At 52.9% G+C, this 17,231-nt stretch overlaps 1 protein-coding gene across 2 annotated transcripts; it reads right to left on the reverse strand.

Moving 5' to 3' along the window:
• Positions 1 to 2,368: 2,368 nt before the first annotated feature.
• Positions 2,369 to 16,335, reverse strand: NT5M (5',3'-nucleotidase, mitochondrial). Of its 2 annotated transcripts, XM_006126593.5 has the most exons (5): positions 15,506 to 16,324; positions 8,699 to 8,799; positions 7,493 to 7,553; positions 4,960 to 5,074; positions 3,473 to 3,780 (listed from the first exon to the last, which is right to left on the reverse strand). In XM_006126593.5, exons 1-5 carry the CDS (start codon positions 15,785 to 15,787, stop codon positions 3,623 to 3,625), a joined length of 717 nt encoding a protein of 238 aa, XP_006126655.3. In that variant the 5' UTR covers positions 15,788 to 16,324; the 3' UTR covers positions 3,473 to 3,622. The 2 variants fall into 2 exon arrangements, with proteins under 2 accessions (XP_075755872.2, XP_006126655.3); XM_075899757.2 differs by lacking the exon at positions 4,960 to 5,074 and having other exon boundaries at positions 2,369 to 3,780; positions 15,506 to 16,335.
• Positions 16,336 to 17,231: the final 896 nt, after the last annotated feature.

Below are 17,231 nucleotides of genomic sequence, written 5' to 3' on the forward strand. Positions count from 1 at the left end.
GGAGAGGGACGGACTTACACAGCTTGAGCTTTTTGTTCTTCCAACCGCAATGGCAGATTCTGTCCATTCTGCTGTGGAACTCCAGTGGTGAGGCCCACGGCTCTGGCTTGCTCAATGCCTATGGTCACTGGGCCGGACGAATGCTGCGGCTGATCAGTACTTCAGTGCCAAAGAACACACGCAGGTGCCCACGATGAATGGTGGCTACTGCAATGTCTTTCAGCTTAGCTCCTGTCCCCTCCCCTTCCCCCCCGTGTGGGTTTTGGGGACGGGAAGTGGTGGAACTAGTCTACACGGTGTTCCCTGTAAGCTGTACGTGTGTGCAGCCGCTCAGGGGAAAGTCAAAGGCTGCCCCTGCTGGTTAGCAGAGCCCCCACCGCGTGGTTTGTGTTTCTCCTGGTGGTGCACATCTGCCCAGGCCTCCGTGCACGTAAAATGTATTCCACATCTGGACTGAAAAAATCAGCACATGGGTGGAAAAGATGAGAGGGAACAATGCCTACACACCTCAAAGATTGAAAGGCTGATGGTTGTTCCAGCCTCTCCCCGCCCCACGAGGTATGAACATCTCCACTATACAAGTGGAGGCAAAGGGAGGCAAAGTGATTTGCCTGTAACTAGAGAGGGAATCAGTGGAACAGCCTGAACAAAACCCCAGAGATCCTGGCACCACGTCCTGTGCCTGGGCTGCACTGGAAGGGGCGGGGCCTCAAACAGAAGGGGCGGGGCCTCAAACAGAAGGGGCGGGGCCAGGATGCTTTGGGCTTTCCCATTCACAGACCATGATTGATCTGGGGGTGAGGGAGCCTCTTTGCCCCCCCTTCCCACTAAGCACCCATGCCCCTGGCGGTGGGAAGAGACTTCTCATGCTCACACACCCCAGGCCAATCAGGGCCTGGAGGGGGAGGAGCAATCAAAACCTCCTCCCGCCCTGCCAGGAGCATGTGACACTTCAAAGCGCCCCGTGCTCCTGGCAGGGCAGAAGAAACTTCGTGTGCTTCCTCCAGCCCCTAATTGGCCTGGGGGCGGGGCCTCCGCAGGGTGGATCAACCAGCTTGGCAGGCCGGATCTGGCCCGCAGAGGCTCTTTTGCCCACCCCTGGGCTAGACCATGCCTATCTTATCCGCCTCTCTCTTCTGAGCCCCATTAGTGCACCCAATGCTAATGCCTGCTTCTGGGGAAAGGGTTAACGGGAGGCAGAGCTCTTGTTCGTGCTTGAGTGGAACCAGGATCCCCGAGGCAGGTCTGTCCACATGACACTGACCTCCTCCAGCCACGGGCTGCAAGCGGGAGTTGACCGCTGTGATGGAGATCCCAGCCACACCAGGAATTGCTCTTGAGTGGGGGAGATGAGCCTCCAAAAATCACTGTGAGGGGAGGGGACGTGAGAGTTTGTGAACAACTTCAAGCTAATTAGGGACCCCCCCATCTCTTACCTATTGCCGAGTGCTGGAACAATGCGTCTAGCAGGGGTGCTGAGCGTCACTGAGCCCTGCTGAAACCCTGTGAATGATGGAAACACTTCAAGCCGGGGGAGGGAGGACAGCTGCACCCCTGCATCCAGCCCCTCTGATCTAAATGGGGAAGTAAATGTTGGCTTAGAGCTGCTGCCTCATGTGTGAGGAATGAGGAAGCCCTGGGCAGTGGTTGTGAATGTGCATCTCTCTCTCTCTCTCTCACACACACACACACACACACACACAAGGTAGTAGTTGTGAATGCTCATCTATCTCTCTCTCACACACACACACACACACGGCAGTAGTTTGTGAATGCTCATCTCTCTGTTTCTCTCACAGATGCACGCACACAGATGCACGCACAGGGCAGTGGTTGTGAATACTCATCTCTCACACACACAGGGCCGTGGTTATGAATGCTCATCACACACACACACACACACACACACACACACACAGGGCTGTGGTTATGAATGCTCATCTCACTCACACACACACACACACACACAGAGGGCAGTGGTTGTGAATGCTCATCTCACTCACACACACACACACACAGAGGGCAGTGGTTGTGAATGTTCATCTCTCTGTCACACACACACACACACACACACACAGGGCAGTGGTTGTGAATGTTCATCACACACACACACACACACACACACACACACAGGGCAGTGGTTGTGAATGTTCATCACACACACACACACACACACACACACACACACACACACACACTGACTGCAAGGTTACATCCAAAACTAGTCGGACCCTCTGAGCGTAGCAGCGCTGACACAGACGCCCGATGCTCAAAGTGGGGTTGCCCCTGACCTCGAAGCAGTAACGGGACCCGGATGTTCACAAGCCCAGTCTGCAGGATCGTTAAACACTCCGAATTTCAGGCACCATTGTGTGGCTCTGTTCATGTTCTAGGAGGAGAGCCACGGCAGAACCATAGTACGCCCTTGGGGAGGAGACTACATGGGTAAGAGGAGGTTGAGTTTAGACTAATGTTTCAGGGGTCACGCCCCAAATCCTAACACTGGCCCTGTTCACATGCCCCTCGCCCTGACACGACTGCCAGAGCCAAAGCGGGGGAACAGCATCCCAGGCGCATCAACGCTGGGCCATTCTTCTAGCTGGTTGCTCACATGGGTACTCAGCCCCGGCATGGATCCAGCTGGCTAGGGCCACACATCTGAGCCAGCGTGCAGGCTGCCATTTTGGATGCTGGTCCTTCCCCTCTGAGGCCATCGCTGCTCTCTGACCCCTGCCACGGTCCATCTTTTGCATCGCATGTTTGCAGAATCCTCCTTCCCCCTTGGGACAGGCTGGGATTCTGCGCAGGTGACCCTGTGAGGCAGCCTTTCCCTTGGAATCTATTTGTGCCCGACGTGAACTCTGGGCTGGTGGGGGGGTGGGGATCATGCCCGCAAGAATCTGGTTTAACAATGCTCCCACACGAGCTCCTGCAAGGCTGTTCCGGGAGGCACATTCACTGCAGGGAAGAAAAGTCGCCTTCTCCATCATTAGCCGATCCAACGCTGCTGCACAAAGATGCTTCCCATGGAGTGGTAACAGCAGGTGAGCCAAAAAAATGAGGATTAGGAGGGTTAGGACGACTGGCCCCCTGTGTCTGGATGGATGGAGGAGGAAGGATTTTGATAGTCTTCTTGGGCCTATGTCAGCACAGAGCTGGCTGCTGATCCAGTGACACAACACAATGGAGACTGGGGGACGGGGAGTATTTAAAAGTTAATCTGCATCTCTAAGCAGGTGCAGGGGATGGCAGGTAACGAGCTGAGTCTGTCAGTGACATCACAATTGGTGTCCCCAGTGGGTACGATCACCAACACTCAGAAGCCACTGAGATAAACAGAGCTGGGCGCAAAGGGATACAGGCCAGACAGGGCGTCCTGTCATGGGATGGGCCCAGAATCCTTCCTGCAGCCCCTTGCTTCATGGTGGCCCGGTCACAGGCGTCTTAACGAACACGATCCCCCTTTGGCCCTGTTCTCTGGGGTCGGAGCTGCTGCAATCGCTCCCTGCCAGGGGTCTCTCTCCTCCCCCTGCCGCGCACGGCTGTCTGTCCGTGGTTTCCAGCTGGGAGCTGGGCACCACAGAGCACGCCGAGGCCCCGTGCAGCTGAGGAGCCCGTCACATTAAATTGCCCGGCTGCGCGGCGGCCGTTTGCTGTCCAGGATGGTCCTCCAGTCCTCGACCCACGAGTGGAGCCTCCTTCTGGGCGGCTGCAGCTGCAGGTGCTTATTGTGACAGGCAGTGAAGAGGACGTGCTCCCAGCTGGGGCTCGGCTCGGCTCCTGAAAGACAGAGAGAGCAAAGCAGCTCAAGGAGGGAGTCTCCCAACCCCATCGGGACCCTGCTGACGGCTCTGGGCCAGGCACTGCGTCTGTGGGCTGATGTCCCACATCCCGAGCCTGGGTCCGAACACCCACCCATCTAGCCCTGCCCCTCACTGCTGCAGCATCTGCACAACTCGCAGTGGCTAAGCGACTTCACCCTCACAAGCCTCGGGGAGGTAGGGAAGCACGATCCCCAATTCACGGAGAGGGGAGCAGTCACGGGGGAGATTAAGGACTTGTCTACACAGTAAATTGGTCTGCACCATGGGGTGTCAATTCTAGGGCACGCTAGTGCGTCTCACACTACCTGGCCTGGGGGGACCCTGCTGGTGAGCACTAACAATTCCCTCGTGCGCATAACACCGCCCTGTTTGAAACAGGAGGGGACCAGTGTTTCCTAAACCAGGGGCTTCAGCAGCCGCCCAGGAGCGATTCAAATGCCGCCCAGATGATTAGCATTGCACCCACAGCCAGCAGGAGCCAACAGCGTGTGTTCCTACTGGTGGTGCACATCCACACACGCCTTGGTGCGCAGAACAAAATGTATCCTACACACAGATGGAAAAAATGTGCGCTGTGGTGCTGTTAGTGCACACCTGCGGGGTTCAGATGAGTCAGTTAGTTAGTGTGCAACACTCCCATGCGCACAAGAATTGACACCTCACTGGGGCTGACTCATGCCCCATGCGCACGACCCCTAAGTGACTGCCCAAGGTCCCACAGCGAGTCTGTAGCTGAGCCAATCACTGAACCCAGATCTCCTGTGTCTCGGCCCTCTATCTCGCTCATTGCCTGTCGACACTTGGAGGTCAGCTCTGAACTGGGATTTCCCTCCTAGACCCTCCCTCCGCCTCGGGCTGACCCAGAACTCCAGAGCCAGAATTCCGGGCTCTGAGAAAATGTCGAGCCAATCTCTGGCAGGCATCAGCAATGCTGGGAGTTTTGGGGGAACTTGCTCAATAATAACGGCCTGAAAAAACATGACAGGCAACGGAGCCGGCAGCGCAGCGGGCGCGCATCCGGCATCCGCCAAGATCCATAAATAAATAAACAAACAAAATGCACAGGCCGGGGAACAAGACAAGTCTGCCTGCCCCAGGAGTATCGCCCGGTCATACGGCGTCTAAACCCCCTTACCTGTTATATCGGGTCTATCGTCTATCAGCAGATCGCCAGAGATCACAGTTTTATCTCGCGTTAGGACAATATGCTCCAGAAATTCTTGGCCCAAATGCTTCTCCACCCAGGCGTACTGGAAAGCAAGGGGGTGGCGCAGTCAGTGTGAGGGGTGGGGCAGGCTGGCTTGGCCAGCAGCGTGTCCCCAGCTCAGCTGAACTGCAGGGCGCTGGGCAATCGATACTGGTTTGCTCCCGAAAGACAACAGCAAGGAATGACAGGAGGCTCTGGGTGCACGGGGGCAGGGGGACATCCTGCCAAGTCCATTAGTTTTAGGACAAACCGCAGTGAAACTGCAGAGTGGAGAAGCCACCCTGTGTTTGGCATGCATGTAAGAAACAATAGGGACTTGCCACACTAATTGTGGGGCCTCTTGGGGAGTTGAACTAGGCAAGTGGAGGGTTTTTCGCTGGGTACTACTTGGTGGACCACGGAGGTGCGTGCCAGCGTGGAAGAGAGAGAAAGAAGGCCGCGGACCCAGCCACAAAGACACTGGCTGCATAGCCCTGTGAAAAAGCAAAGAGGGAGCTTTTGAGCTAAGTTGCTGGCTAGAAAGGGGGTTGGAGCTGAGAGCAAAGAATCTGCCTCTTGCTCTTTGATTCCTACTGTGTCGCAGGAAACAGGACTTTGTACATTCTTGTAGACAAACAGTATTGCATCCAAGACACCTGACTCCCTCATCTCCTCCTCCTCCTAGAAACAACCCGCAGGGTTCCTAACACTGGTTAACCGCTGGGGCCAAAAGGGGTAACAGTATGAAAGGCCCAGAAAGGACACCGATGTCCTTCCGACTTGCTTCCAACATGGTCCCTGGTGTGGCTCTCCTGGTTGTTCAGCTCGCTCTCCACTGGCAAATGTCTCAAGTGTCTCATGCTTTAATAACAGGGCGTTTCTGGGATTGTGATGAAATGTAAAAACCAAGGTCCCCAGCACTTCCAATTGCAGCGTCTGCCTGCCAGAGTACCTTCCGCCCAAGGAGTTCAGCATAGGGATGTTAAATTTAGTTTAATCGACTAATCGACTAGTCCAGGGGTGGGCAATAATTTCTGGCCGGGGGCCGCTTCAAAATTGTTTGAAGTGGCCCTGGGCCGGAAAGGGCGGGGCCTAATCCGGAAGGGGCAGGGCCAGAATGCTTCTGGGCTTCTCCACCCCTAGATCATAATTGGCCTGGGGGCGAGGGAGCTGTGCAAAGCTTCCCTCGCCCTGCTCCCGCCCTGCACGAGTGTATGGCACTTTGAAGTGCTGTGCGCCCCTCTCAGGGCAGGGGGGAGGAGGGAGGAAACTTTGCACGCTCCTCCTGCCCCTAGGCCAATCAGGGCTTGGGGACGGGGGAGCGTGTGACGTCTCCTCCCGCCCTGCGAGCAGCGCACGGCGCTTCAAAGCGCTGCGTGCTCCTGGCAGGGCGGGAGGAAGCTTCACGCACTCCCCCGCCCCCAGGCCCTAAATGGATTTTCCATCGACTAGTCGATGAGTCATAAGCAAGGGAGCTGCAGCGGAGTTAGCTCCTGGTCCCGGCAGTTAACCCTGCTGCAGCTCTGCCTTTTAAATAGATGAAGAGCCAGCAGGCTCTTAATACATTTTAAAAGCAGAGTTGCAGCATCTGGGACTGGGCACAAGCTGGGAATTCTCAGCTTGAGGTCGATCCCAGCTACTCCCCTGCCCTCTGCCAAGATGGTGCTGGGGGGAAGTGGCTTTTAAGCTGGCTCTCCCCAGCACTGGCTCTTGCTCACTCCCCTTGCTGCCTCTGCTAGAGGCAGGGGAAGCGACTAGTTGAGGAACTAGTTGACTATCCGATAAGCTTTTGGGATAGTTGACTAGTCACTTACATCCCGAGTTCAGTACGCTGTATAGACGGTAATTAGTTAAAGAAACCAATACCCACTGTGAAGCAGGCAAGAATCCAACCCCATTTTGCAGATGGGCACACTGAGGCCAGCTGACTACCTTAATGAAGCACAGCAAATCAAGGGCAGAGCCAGGACTAGAACCCAAGAGTCCTAGTTCTCCAGGGCTTGGCATTTGCCACAAGGCTATCCCTGTTCACACAGAGACTAGTGAAGAAACCAAAGAACTTTTTACACAGTTAAGTATTAACCTTGCCAACCTGTCCTTGGGTAACTGCTTTCTATCCATCTAAATTCCCCCCCGCCGTTTGAATTGGAGAGTATATACTTCTCTTCCTGTCCCAAATTTATGTAACATCACTGTGCTGTCAGCTGCCACGTTCCATCTCAGAGGTGGCTGCACCCTGGAGGCGAATGAAGCGGTTCCAGTACGTACAGCTGTTAGAGTGCTTTGGGATCATCTGGGAAACACAAGACACAGGCGCTGACCTTGCAGTGTGATCCAAGAGCTCTCCAGTGACTGGGGATGGGGCTGGAGAAACACGCTGGCTACTTGTGCTTCGGGGCCCGGTCTGCCTGTTACCCAGAGCTAACATACCCACCCCCTAGCACATACCCACTCCATTTCACAGAGCTCGCTCGCTGGTTACCTTCTCATAACAGCAGTACCGGTACTTCTTGATCGGGCTTGTGCAGATGAAGACGTCAGTGCTGCCGGGAAGAGAGAGAGTGCGAGAATGAGGAAACACGTCAATTGAATCCCATGTCCATATCCTAGAAGTCCGGATATCTCCCTAAGTAGTCTGGTAGCTGCTACACAAACACCAGGCCCTGACCGGAACTGCCGTACACTGAATAGGGCACACTCCAAAGCATTGCTGGTCAGCAGGCATTGTGGTAACACAGGCACAGCCAAGGAGAAGGCACTGGGGAAGCAGGCACAAAGAGGGCTGAGAAGTCACAGCTTGCTTAGCACAACCTCTGTGGAAACTACAGCTCCTACTCCAGGAGCAGTCAAAACCTGCGCTCAGACAGGTCCCTGGGAGGCTTAGATATTAGAACTGGAAACCGCCCTCTGCACCATGTCTGTAGCCACAGCAAACCCAGGCAGACCGCTCGCCCAGTGCTTTCACCAGTCTGTTTTTTAAAGCAGCGGTGGGCGCCCTGCGGCAAACTGCCCAGCGGGGTTCTACGTGTGGCTCACGAGACGTTAACCGTAGCCCACGCGCAGGGTTGCCAGAGTCTGCTGTTCCGTGTCGTTTTTTCCCTACCGGAATTACTCAAGTGCCACGCACGTAAAGCCAGGGCACGTGAAGCGAGGTGCGTGCGGAAGGCGCACAACACAGACTGAGAGAGCCGGGCGCTCCCTCCGCAGCCGTCACAGCGCTGCTGCGGTTCAATCGACACCTCACTCCCCGCACATGCTAGGGACGCCAGTGCAGCGAGCACAGCTCCCCTATCCCGGGAGAGCGTCTCGGCTAGGACAAGCTTGCAGCCCGTGGAGATGAAGGAGGGCCCCTCGTGCAGCCCACACACTGGCCTAGCTGGCCCGTCGCTGTTTTAGAGCATGTGCGTGTGCATGCATGCGTATTTGTTGCACACAAAAAGTTCTCTCTCAAGAACTTGGCCAAAGCTTGGCAATCTTCACCTCAAAGGAATCCCAGACCCGGAAGAGCAGCGGGGGCTGTAAATCAGGCTTAACGACTGCTTGTGATATTACATGCTGGCTTTGCCACTAGGATCACGTTAATTTTCACCCGTCAGGATTTGAACCCCCAGCTCTCAAGCTGCAAAAAACTAGAGCACAAACTCCCTGCTGCACCCAGACCCTTGCACCATCGGGAACATGTACTTACTTCTCCAGTTCAGCCATTTGCTTCACGGCTTCCACAGCCCCTGGGATCGGATCCAGCTCAAGGAAGAAGTTCTCTGACTCCCATATGCTGATTGCTTTCTCCTGCAAGGGCAAACAAGCCAGTTACTGTCCAGCAGGGGTGGGGAACCTAAGGCCCGGGGGCCGGATGTAGCCCCTAGCTTGCCTGTATTCAGCCCCCAGCTTGCCTGGATCCCCAGCTTGCCCTTAGGGGAACCCATGCCGGTGAGGGGTGGGGTTTTTTGTTTCTCACTTGTATGCAGTCCCCGACTGATTTTTCTGTGGGTCAGTGGCCCTCGATCCAAAAAAGGTTCCCCATCCCTGCTCTTACGGTACAGCCCTCTACTTTCTCCCTGTCCTGGGTCATCCTCTGCATTTTTTTCCAATGAAAACCCTTCACCAGGAAAGAAGATGGTAGATGTGAGGCTGGCTAGGTCAGATTGTAGGCATGCCAAGATCTCTGCCAATTATGCTGACCAATATGGTCTTGGTGTACTCCCCCCGTCTATCTGCCTGTGCCCTTCAGTGGGTTCATATTTAGGCTATAAGCTCTTAACACTGTAAACTCAAAGAGAGACCTTTTGGTTCTGTTTTTGTACAGCACCTAGCCCAATGAAGTCCTGCTCCATGACTCAGGCTCCGAGGAGCTACCGTAGTGCTAACAGAGAGGGTCCTGAATGAAAACTGGAATTCTCCCAAACCCTGGATCCGCATCTCACAACCGGGATCCATCCGAGACAGACTAGCTGCCCTCTCTGCTGTAAAACAGAGTTTTTCAGCAAGGGGTGCTAAAGGGACCTTTTGTTTCCATTGAAGGCAGTAACCAACATGCCCCAACGGGGACAAGGTGCTGTGGAAAAAATACTGCTCCTCTAACCACAAGGATCCCTCTAAAACACCAGTCAAGTGAGTGCGTGAGCAAATTCAGCCTGAGCCAGAGTTCCTTAGGGCTACAGCTGAAGCACTTTGTTATAACATGGCCTGGGGAAAATACCGGGTCCAAAGGAAGGCCTGAGGTATCTAGACAGTGCAGAGCAGAAGCCTGGGGCAAGGGAGACGGAGAGCTGTCTGTAGGTGGATCTAGAGAGCTGTGTACCTGTAAGTCCTGCCTGGAATGACTAATGACGGGTGGATTGTTCAGGAAAGCCATCTTTTGTGGTCTCCTGTTCAAAAGCAAATAGGTGGAGGCAGAGGAGAATGGTGCCTGCAGGGGATGGGATGCAGGGAAGCCCCCCCCCCCTCGAGGGGCTAGGACGGGGCATGTGAGGACACGCCATTTAGCTATTATAATTTTGGCAGGGGCTACCACGAGTCACCGATGGGTGGGGGGAGCGTGTTTCTGCACATGCAGCTTGTCTTTGCCGTGGGGTCACTTCTTTCCGATGTTCCCGCCGCCAGCTCCCTGGGGTTTGGTAAACTATTCCCAGGAGGGGATTTGTACCACACTGACTGGGGGAAAAAAATAATCATCACAGAATCACATCTGTTCCAGAGCTGCTGATCCAGGCAAGGCGCTAGAACCACGCAAGCCAGGCCTATATGAATACAAAATTCCATTTGCCCTGCTTAAAAGTAACCCGGCGATGGCTTGTGCATGGAGGTCCCCGCTGAGATCCTTGAGCTGAGAGAGGCTGGCAGTGTTGCAACGGCAGCAGGCTCAGCCACAGGAAGCAGTTGTGTCACTGTGTTGCAACCCCACTAGACCAATCCGGAAAGAAACCTGCTAGATTCGGAAGGGAGCTGTGCCCTGAAGGTCTTGCGATGACGCAAAGGGATCTTGGAACAGAGGATCAATGGTAACTTTAAGCCACTTTTGTGCACTGGAGTATTTGGGGGTTGTCCAGAGGCTATGTGGTCCTCTGTGTAAGCTAGTCTCACACTCTACTTGCCATGATCTCTGGGCCCTGGGAAAGGGGCCACACTGGCCAGCCACACCCCAAGTTTCAGTCTCACCAATGACCATGAATCTATAATCACAGAATTGTTTGGTGGATCCTTCATTGGAGAGGTGAAATGGGACCTCCTGGAGGCCTCACTTATAAGCAATTTGCCTTAGCAGGAAAGGAGTAAGAGAAGGCTGAATTGTGCTGAAGGGCTTGATTGCGGTTTTGTTATGAACCCCAAGCACGGGGCAGCAGGCTGGTCTACTTCCCCTGGTGCAGATCAGAAGACGGGGTGTAAATCTGAAAGTCAGGTTTTGCCTGCCAGATTCCCCTTTGCCCTCAGGGAGAAGTACCCTGCGTAAGGCCTGTAGCTAGCTACACTAGCCTGTGCACTGGGTGGTGGCAGAACCAAGAGTTTGGCCTATCACCACCCTGTTTGCTCCCACCTTTGCATGGGGATGTAATGATCTAGCTTCCAGGACTGCTACCCGTGATCTAAGTAGGGTTGCCAGATGGTTGAACAAAACATACTCAACACCGTCCCCTCCCCACTCCCAAAAAAACACCGGGATAAAATTCTGTGGAGCAAAAAAAGAAAAGGGGGGGGGGGGGGAGACCAAAGTTGCTGAGCAAAAAAAAGGGGGGGGGGGGAGAGACCAAATTTATTGAGCAAAAACCCCCAACCCCGCCAGACACAGCAGGGGAAAATTGTGCCGGGCTTCTGCCTGAGGGAAACAGGAAATTTTCTGGGTTTTTTTACCGGACGAGGGACCCAAATAACGGACAGTCTGGGCAAAAACCGGGCACCTAGAAACCCTAGATCTAGGTCTCTGGTGGACAGGAGTACAGAGGAGCCTTATGTTTCCTATAATCCCTTGCGCAGCTGGGCCATTATCTGGCCCTAAGCATTTCTTGCTCGGTGCTGGAGAGCACAAAAGCACAGTTCATCCACCTGTTAGATAGTCACGTAGAATATGGGAAAGCAGAATACACCCACTTAAAAGGGTAGGAGGGAGCAAACCAGAAATCCCATCACACTACTGCCCCAGGGGGGCTGATAGGCACCAGAAGACTCAAATAGCACCAGTGCTTTGGAAACAATTCTTCTTACACCCCTTTGCGCAGGTTAAAAAAACTGAAAGTGGAGGTAACTCCTAGGGCTGCAATGGAGTTACACTGAACTCCACATGAAAAGAGCAGGTTACAGGTTAAAGTAACAGGTTATTAAGGTTAAATAATGTACAGCACGACTCAAATTGCAATGCAGTCTATCCGTGGGGGGACAGCATTCTACCACTGGCATCTGAAAAAAAACGACCCCCATTCGGCAAAGCATTTACACATGCGCTTAGCATTCTGCACGTGCTTACGTGCTTTGCTGTATTGGGGATGCTCCCTAAGCGTACGTCTAGACCGCAATATTATTTCAAAGTAACGTAACTTAGTCCACATCTACACAGCCAGCAGTTATTTCGAAATAATATTTAAATACTGTCAAGCTGGAGGACTTCTTACTCCGACTCCTATAACCCTCATTGCACGAGGAGTACGGGAAGTCAGAGGAAGAGGGCTCTATTTCGAAATACGTGCTGTGTAGACGCTCCCAATTTCTAAATAAGCTATGCAATGGACGTCGCCCAATCTGCGTAGCTTATTTCAAGTTAAGCCCTGCTGTGTAGATGCACCCTAAGTCAGCAGGGGGTTTGCCACCACCTGCAACGGGAGCAGATTTGAGCCTAAAATCCCTGTTAGCTCATCTCATGCTAGATCTGGATTGCTCCTGTGCTCAATACTCTGAGCAGTCTAGGTTTAAAAATCCAAGGGGGGAGATTCTACCATGACCCTGGGGAGATTTTTTTCCTGGTTCCTGAATAGAGCTCACTGCTAAGATTTTCCTGATGTTCACCCATTTCCCTTTTCTTGTTTGATCTTATGTATCCCCAAGAACTGTATAGAAGAATCCAGCCCTCCAGGAATTAAAACATTCTTCCAGCCTCTGTGCATTTAGCTATCAGGCTATGTGCATTTAGCTCCTTTACTCTCCCTTCAGCAGTCTGAGCACTTTGGCTGCTCTTCTCTGAGCGCACTCTAATTTGCCAATAGCACTCTGTTGATATAGTCCCAAGTGGAGCACAACATCCCAAATGCTGTCTCCCAAATACTATATAGAAACAGCCTGACTTCTTTTCTCCAGTATTAACTGGATACCCTCTGGGACAGTGGTGGCAACCGGTGGCCCTGGGCTATGTGTCACCTAGCGGGGTTCTATGTGTGGCCCGCAAGACATTTTGGTTACCTTTGCCCACGGGCAGGGTTGCCAGATTCTGCTGGTTTCTGTCCACAGCTTTTTTCCTACCGGTATTATGAAAGTGACTCGCAATGTAAGGACACGCAAAGGGAGGTACATGCTGATTGCACATAGCATTGGCCGAGAGAACCGTGCGCACCCTCTGCAGCCAGTCACAACACTGCTACGGTTTGATTGACACACCCTGCAAATTCTAGGTATGCAGAGTTAGCAAAACTACCTTATTCCAGGTGACCGTCTTGGTTATGACAATCTTGCCACCCACCGGAAAGCTACTCGTGTGGCTCACTCACTAGCCTAGGTTGGTCTGGAACCAAGGGGGAAATCATGGCCCCATTTAAGCATTACCAATTACATCCAGGCTTTCAGCCCAAGACTTTGGGGGTGATGAGTGTTAATGTGATGGATACAATGAGATAACACTACAAGCACTCCTACATCCCAGGTTCTAGAGAACACACAGCAGTATCCAACCACTGCTAAGATCTCAGGAGAAATCATGATATGATAAAAACAGCAACACTACATCAGACCAAAGCCCGATCTAGTCCAGTATCCTCACTCTGGCTGTGCCTGATGCTTCAGAAGAAATTAACAGAGCTGGACACTTGGAAGGTGGGTTTGTATCCTTGATCATCTTGCCCAATAGCCATTGAAGGACCAATCCTCCATGAATTTATCTAATACTTTTTTCAACCCCATTCTGTTTTGGGCCTTCACAACATCCTATGGCAATAAATAAGTTCCACAGGCTGACAACAGTGCATTGTGGGATGAAGCACTTTCCTGTGTTCATTTTAAATCTGCTGCTTTGTAATTTCATCAGGTGACACTTAGCTCTTGTGTTATGTGAAGGGGAGGCGGGGTAAATAATTCCCGTGTCACTTTCTCCATAACATTCATGATTTTCTAGACACCTCTCATATCAGTCCTGAGTTGTCTCTTGGCTAAACTCCCCGCCAATCTCTCATACAAAAGCTGTATATGTTGCTCATCATTTGTGTTGCTCTCTTCTGCACCTTTCCCAAGTCCAACAGATCTTTTTGGAGATCTGTTTCATACAGTTAGCACCAGCCTTGTCATAACACAGCGGCTTCCCTGTATTCACCCACCAATTCCAGACGGCCTTCCAATTACATAGCAGCCACTCTGCTCTGTCCGCTTTTAAGTTAATGAATGTTTCACCTGAATAGGGATAATTTGGGGTCTACAGTTGTTCTCCACACTGCTCCCACTTCTGCTATTAGTGATAGAAAGCCTTTTCTTTGTTCCCTCCCTCCTCCTCCCCCCCCCCATGCAAATGCAATTTGTGAATTAGACTGTCAACTCCCCTGGGAGATTTTAAACTCGGTGGGGCAGAGACCTAGTTTCTGCAGAACCCAATGCACTGATGCTGGCTAAAAAAATTATAAACAGGGAGTCCCAGCTTTAGGTTTTAACTGGTAAAACAAGCCAATATCATTTTTCAGAATGTTTTATTGCTGTTGGTTTATATAGGCACTGACTGGAACGGATATCAGCTGCTTTGAGAGGTCAGTTGCTTTGGTGTGCCGTCCACGCCTCTGCTGCATTATGTTTGGTGTGTTGTTACGGAAGACCTAAACAATGCACCTAGAGATGAAGGCAGCTATTCATTCAATGTTACAGCATTTAGCTTCCCCTGCATCCAGCCATGCAGAATGCAATCAATTTGGAAATTAGAACTAGAGAGGAAAATCTTGCCTACACCACTTTGGAATGTTTAAAGAAATTGTTTGAAGTGATCAAAACCTAAAGACAGCCTGCAGCAAGAATTTCCATTTAAAGCCACTTCATTGCAGAAGGAAGGGGGAGGGGAAATCAACATTGAAAACCCAAAACACAAGTTACTAATTATTATTATTATGGTATCATGTAGGAGCCCCTATGAGCTATCAGGGACCCGTTATGTTAAATCAGGGGTGTCCAAACTTTTTTCAAAGAGGGCCAGATTTTATGAAGTGAACATGCGTGAGGGCCGACCATTTTGCCTGACATTCTTTGAACCATTAAAATTAAACACAAATTAACTATTTTATGCAAAGTTTATTGCAAACGGCATACTTTTCATTTCATCACATGGATGACAAATCTAAACAGATGTTAAACCACTCTGCCTTTCATATCTGAAGGCCAGATGAAAAAAAAATCCAGGAAGCTGAAATATACGTCAGGAACATTGTAAAGTACATTACATATTATTGGTAATAAAGGTTGTCTGTCAACTTTTAAGTTCAAAAAATATGAACAGGAACATAACACCAAGTATACATGTTGTGTCCAAATATATTTATAACTAATTTAGACCAACTGACATTGAGATTTTACAATGTAGTCATCTCAATACATATGGATTCGTTGGGGGCCATAAAAGATAGATATTGCCAAATTACCTGTGGGGCCGTATTAAACCAGAACACGGGCCGCAACTGGCCCGCGGGCCGGACTTTGGACATGCCTGTGTTAAATGATGCACAGGCAAATAAAGACAGCAACCCCTGCACACTAGAGTCTACAGTCTGTGTGTCAGCAAATAATGAAAGAAGAATATTATGGGGGGGGGGGGAATTAATTGACTCACACTCAGCTCGGATCTCAGCTGGCCATACTGCTCCGACACCCAGAAACCCCTGCGATCCTCCAGGGCAATGTACGGCTTCTCTGGGTACCTGGCCCTGAACTTCTTTAAGAATCCTCCTTCAAAGTCCGCCAGCACCCCATCCATGTCCACCAAGACGCGCAGATGCCTGCAGCGGGCACTGCAGGACCTGGCTCCCGAGCCGGGAGCACGGCCCAGCCGGAGGGCTGCGAAGGGGCCGCATTGCCTGCTGTGCAGGTGCAACAAGCTGCCCAGTAAAATCATGGCTGAGCCGGGGAAGAAGGGATCCAGGGGATCTCAGCAGGGGGCCGGGGTTCCAGGCCCAGGCAAGCCGCAAGGCTGCATCTTCCCCCGGGGCAGAGTCCGTCCCGCCCGCTCCGTGCCTCTGCAGCCCACAAGCCGGCAGCAGCTGACAGCTAAGAGGAGGGGCCGGGCCGCCCCGGCCTCCGCAGAGCGGCGCCCGCCTGGCCCGCGGCGCGGGGAACAGCTGGAGCCGGGCGCATCTGGCCAGCTGCGCGGGGAACCGCTGGAGCCTGGGAGCGGGCCCGGCGCCTGCAGCCCAACCCGGCAGTGCTCGCCCCAGTTCCTCTTCTCCTCGGCTGGCGGCCGCAGGCACCGCCTTAAAGCGGCACCGGGCCAGGGGGGAGCCGGGACTCGGCAAGCGAGGAGCCTGCGGCTTTAAGCGGCTCCTGGCGCACCCCCCTCCCTCGCAGCGAGCTCTGCCCCCGCATCAGCGCAGAGCCCGACCTGCCTGCCCCTCTGGGCACGGCCCGCCCTGGGCGCAGCAGTGGGGAGCCTGCCCCTGCCTCGCCTCCAGGTCCCTGTTCCAGCGCCCCCCTGCCCGGCTGCCTTCTTCTCCGGCTTGCCTCCTGCTCCCTCTGCTCACCCCTTCCTGTCTCCCCCTTAGTGCTGCTCTCCCCCCACCACACACAAACACACACACACACACGTGTGGCTTGGGCACATGCCCGAACACACACACACACACACACACACACACACACACACACACGTGTGGCTTGGGCACATGCCCGAACACACACACACACACACACACGTGTGGCTTGGGCACATGCCCGAACACACACACACACACACGTGTGGCTTGGGCACATGCCCGAACACACACACACACACACACACACACACACACACGTGTGGCTTGGGCACATGCCCGAACACACACACACACACACACACACGTGTGGCTTGGGCACATGCCCGAACACACACACACACACACACACGTGTGGCTTGGGCACATGCCCGAACACACACACACACACACACGTGGCTTGGGCACATGCCCGAACACACACACACACACACACGTGTGGCTTGGGCACATGCCCGAACACACACACACACACACACACACACACACACACACACACACACACACGTGTGGCTTGGGCACATGCCCGAGTTGTGTGTTCAGTGGCCTAGGCAGGGATTTTTGTCAATAGAGCCTTAAAAGTCTTGTAGCTGTCCAGTGACCCCTGAGGCTGGCAACTGATCAGGCCCGAAAAGAAACAGGGCTGGCCCTCAGACATAGAGGTGCAAATGGTGCTTATCAGCCTCTTGTAACTTGAACAATCTAATGTACTCCTTCTCCCCAGCCTTCCTTTATTTATTTTTGGATCTGGACTTTCCATACTCCAGTCACCTGAAGAAGTGGGTTGTGCCCAGGGAAGCTCATGTTACCATC

The sequence above is a fragment of the Pelodiscus sinensis genome, chromosome 15 (assembly GCF_052426305.1).
Source record: "Pelodiscus sinensis isolate ZL-2025 chromosome 15, ASM5242630v1, whole genome shotgun sequence".
NCBI classification, from domain to species: domain Eukaryota; kingdom Metazoa; phylum Chordata; order Testudines; family Trionychidae; genus Pelodiscus; species Pelodiscus sinensis.

Bases quoted from the DNA above. Each gene is read 5' to 3' on its own strand.
- NT5M (XM_075899757.2), bottom strand. From the start codon at position 15,787: ATGATTTTACTGGGCAGCTTGTTGCACCTGCACAGCAGGCAATGCGGC. The intron at 8,800-15,505 runs GTGAGTCAATTA...TTGCCCTTGCAG, and splicing joins AGCTGAGATCCGAGCTGAGT to GAGAAAGCAATCAGCATATG. The intron at 3,781-7,492 runs GTAACCAGCGAG...TCTGTCTTTCAG, and splicing joins GGTACTGCTGTTATGAGAAG to GAGCCGAGCCGAGCCCCAGC.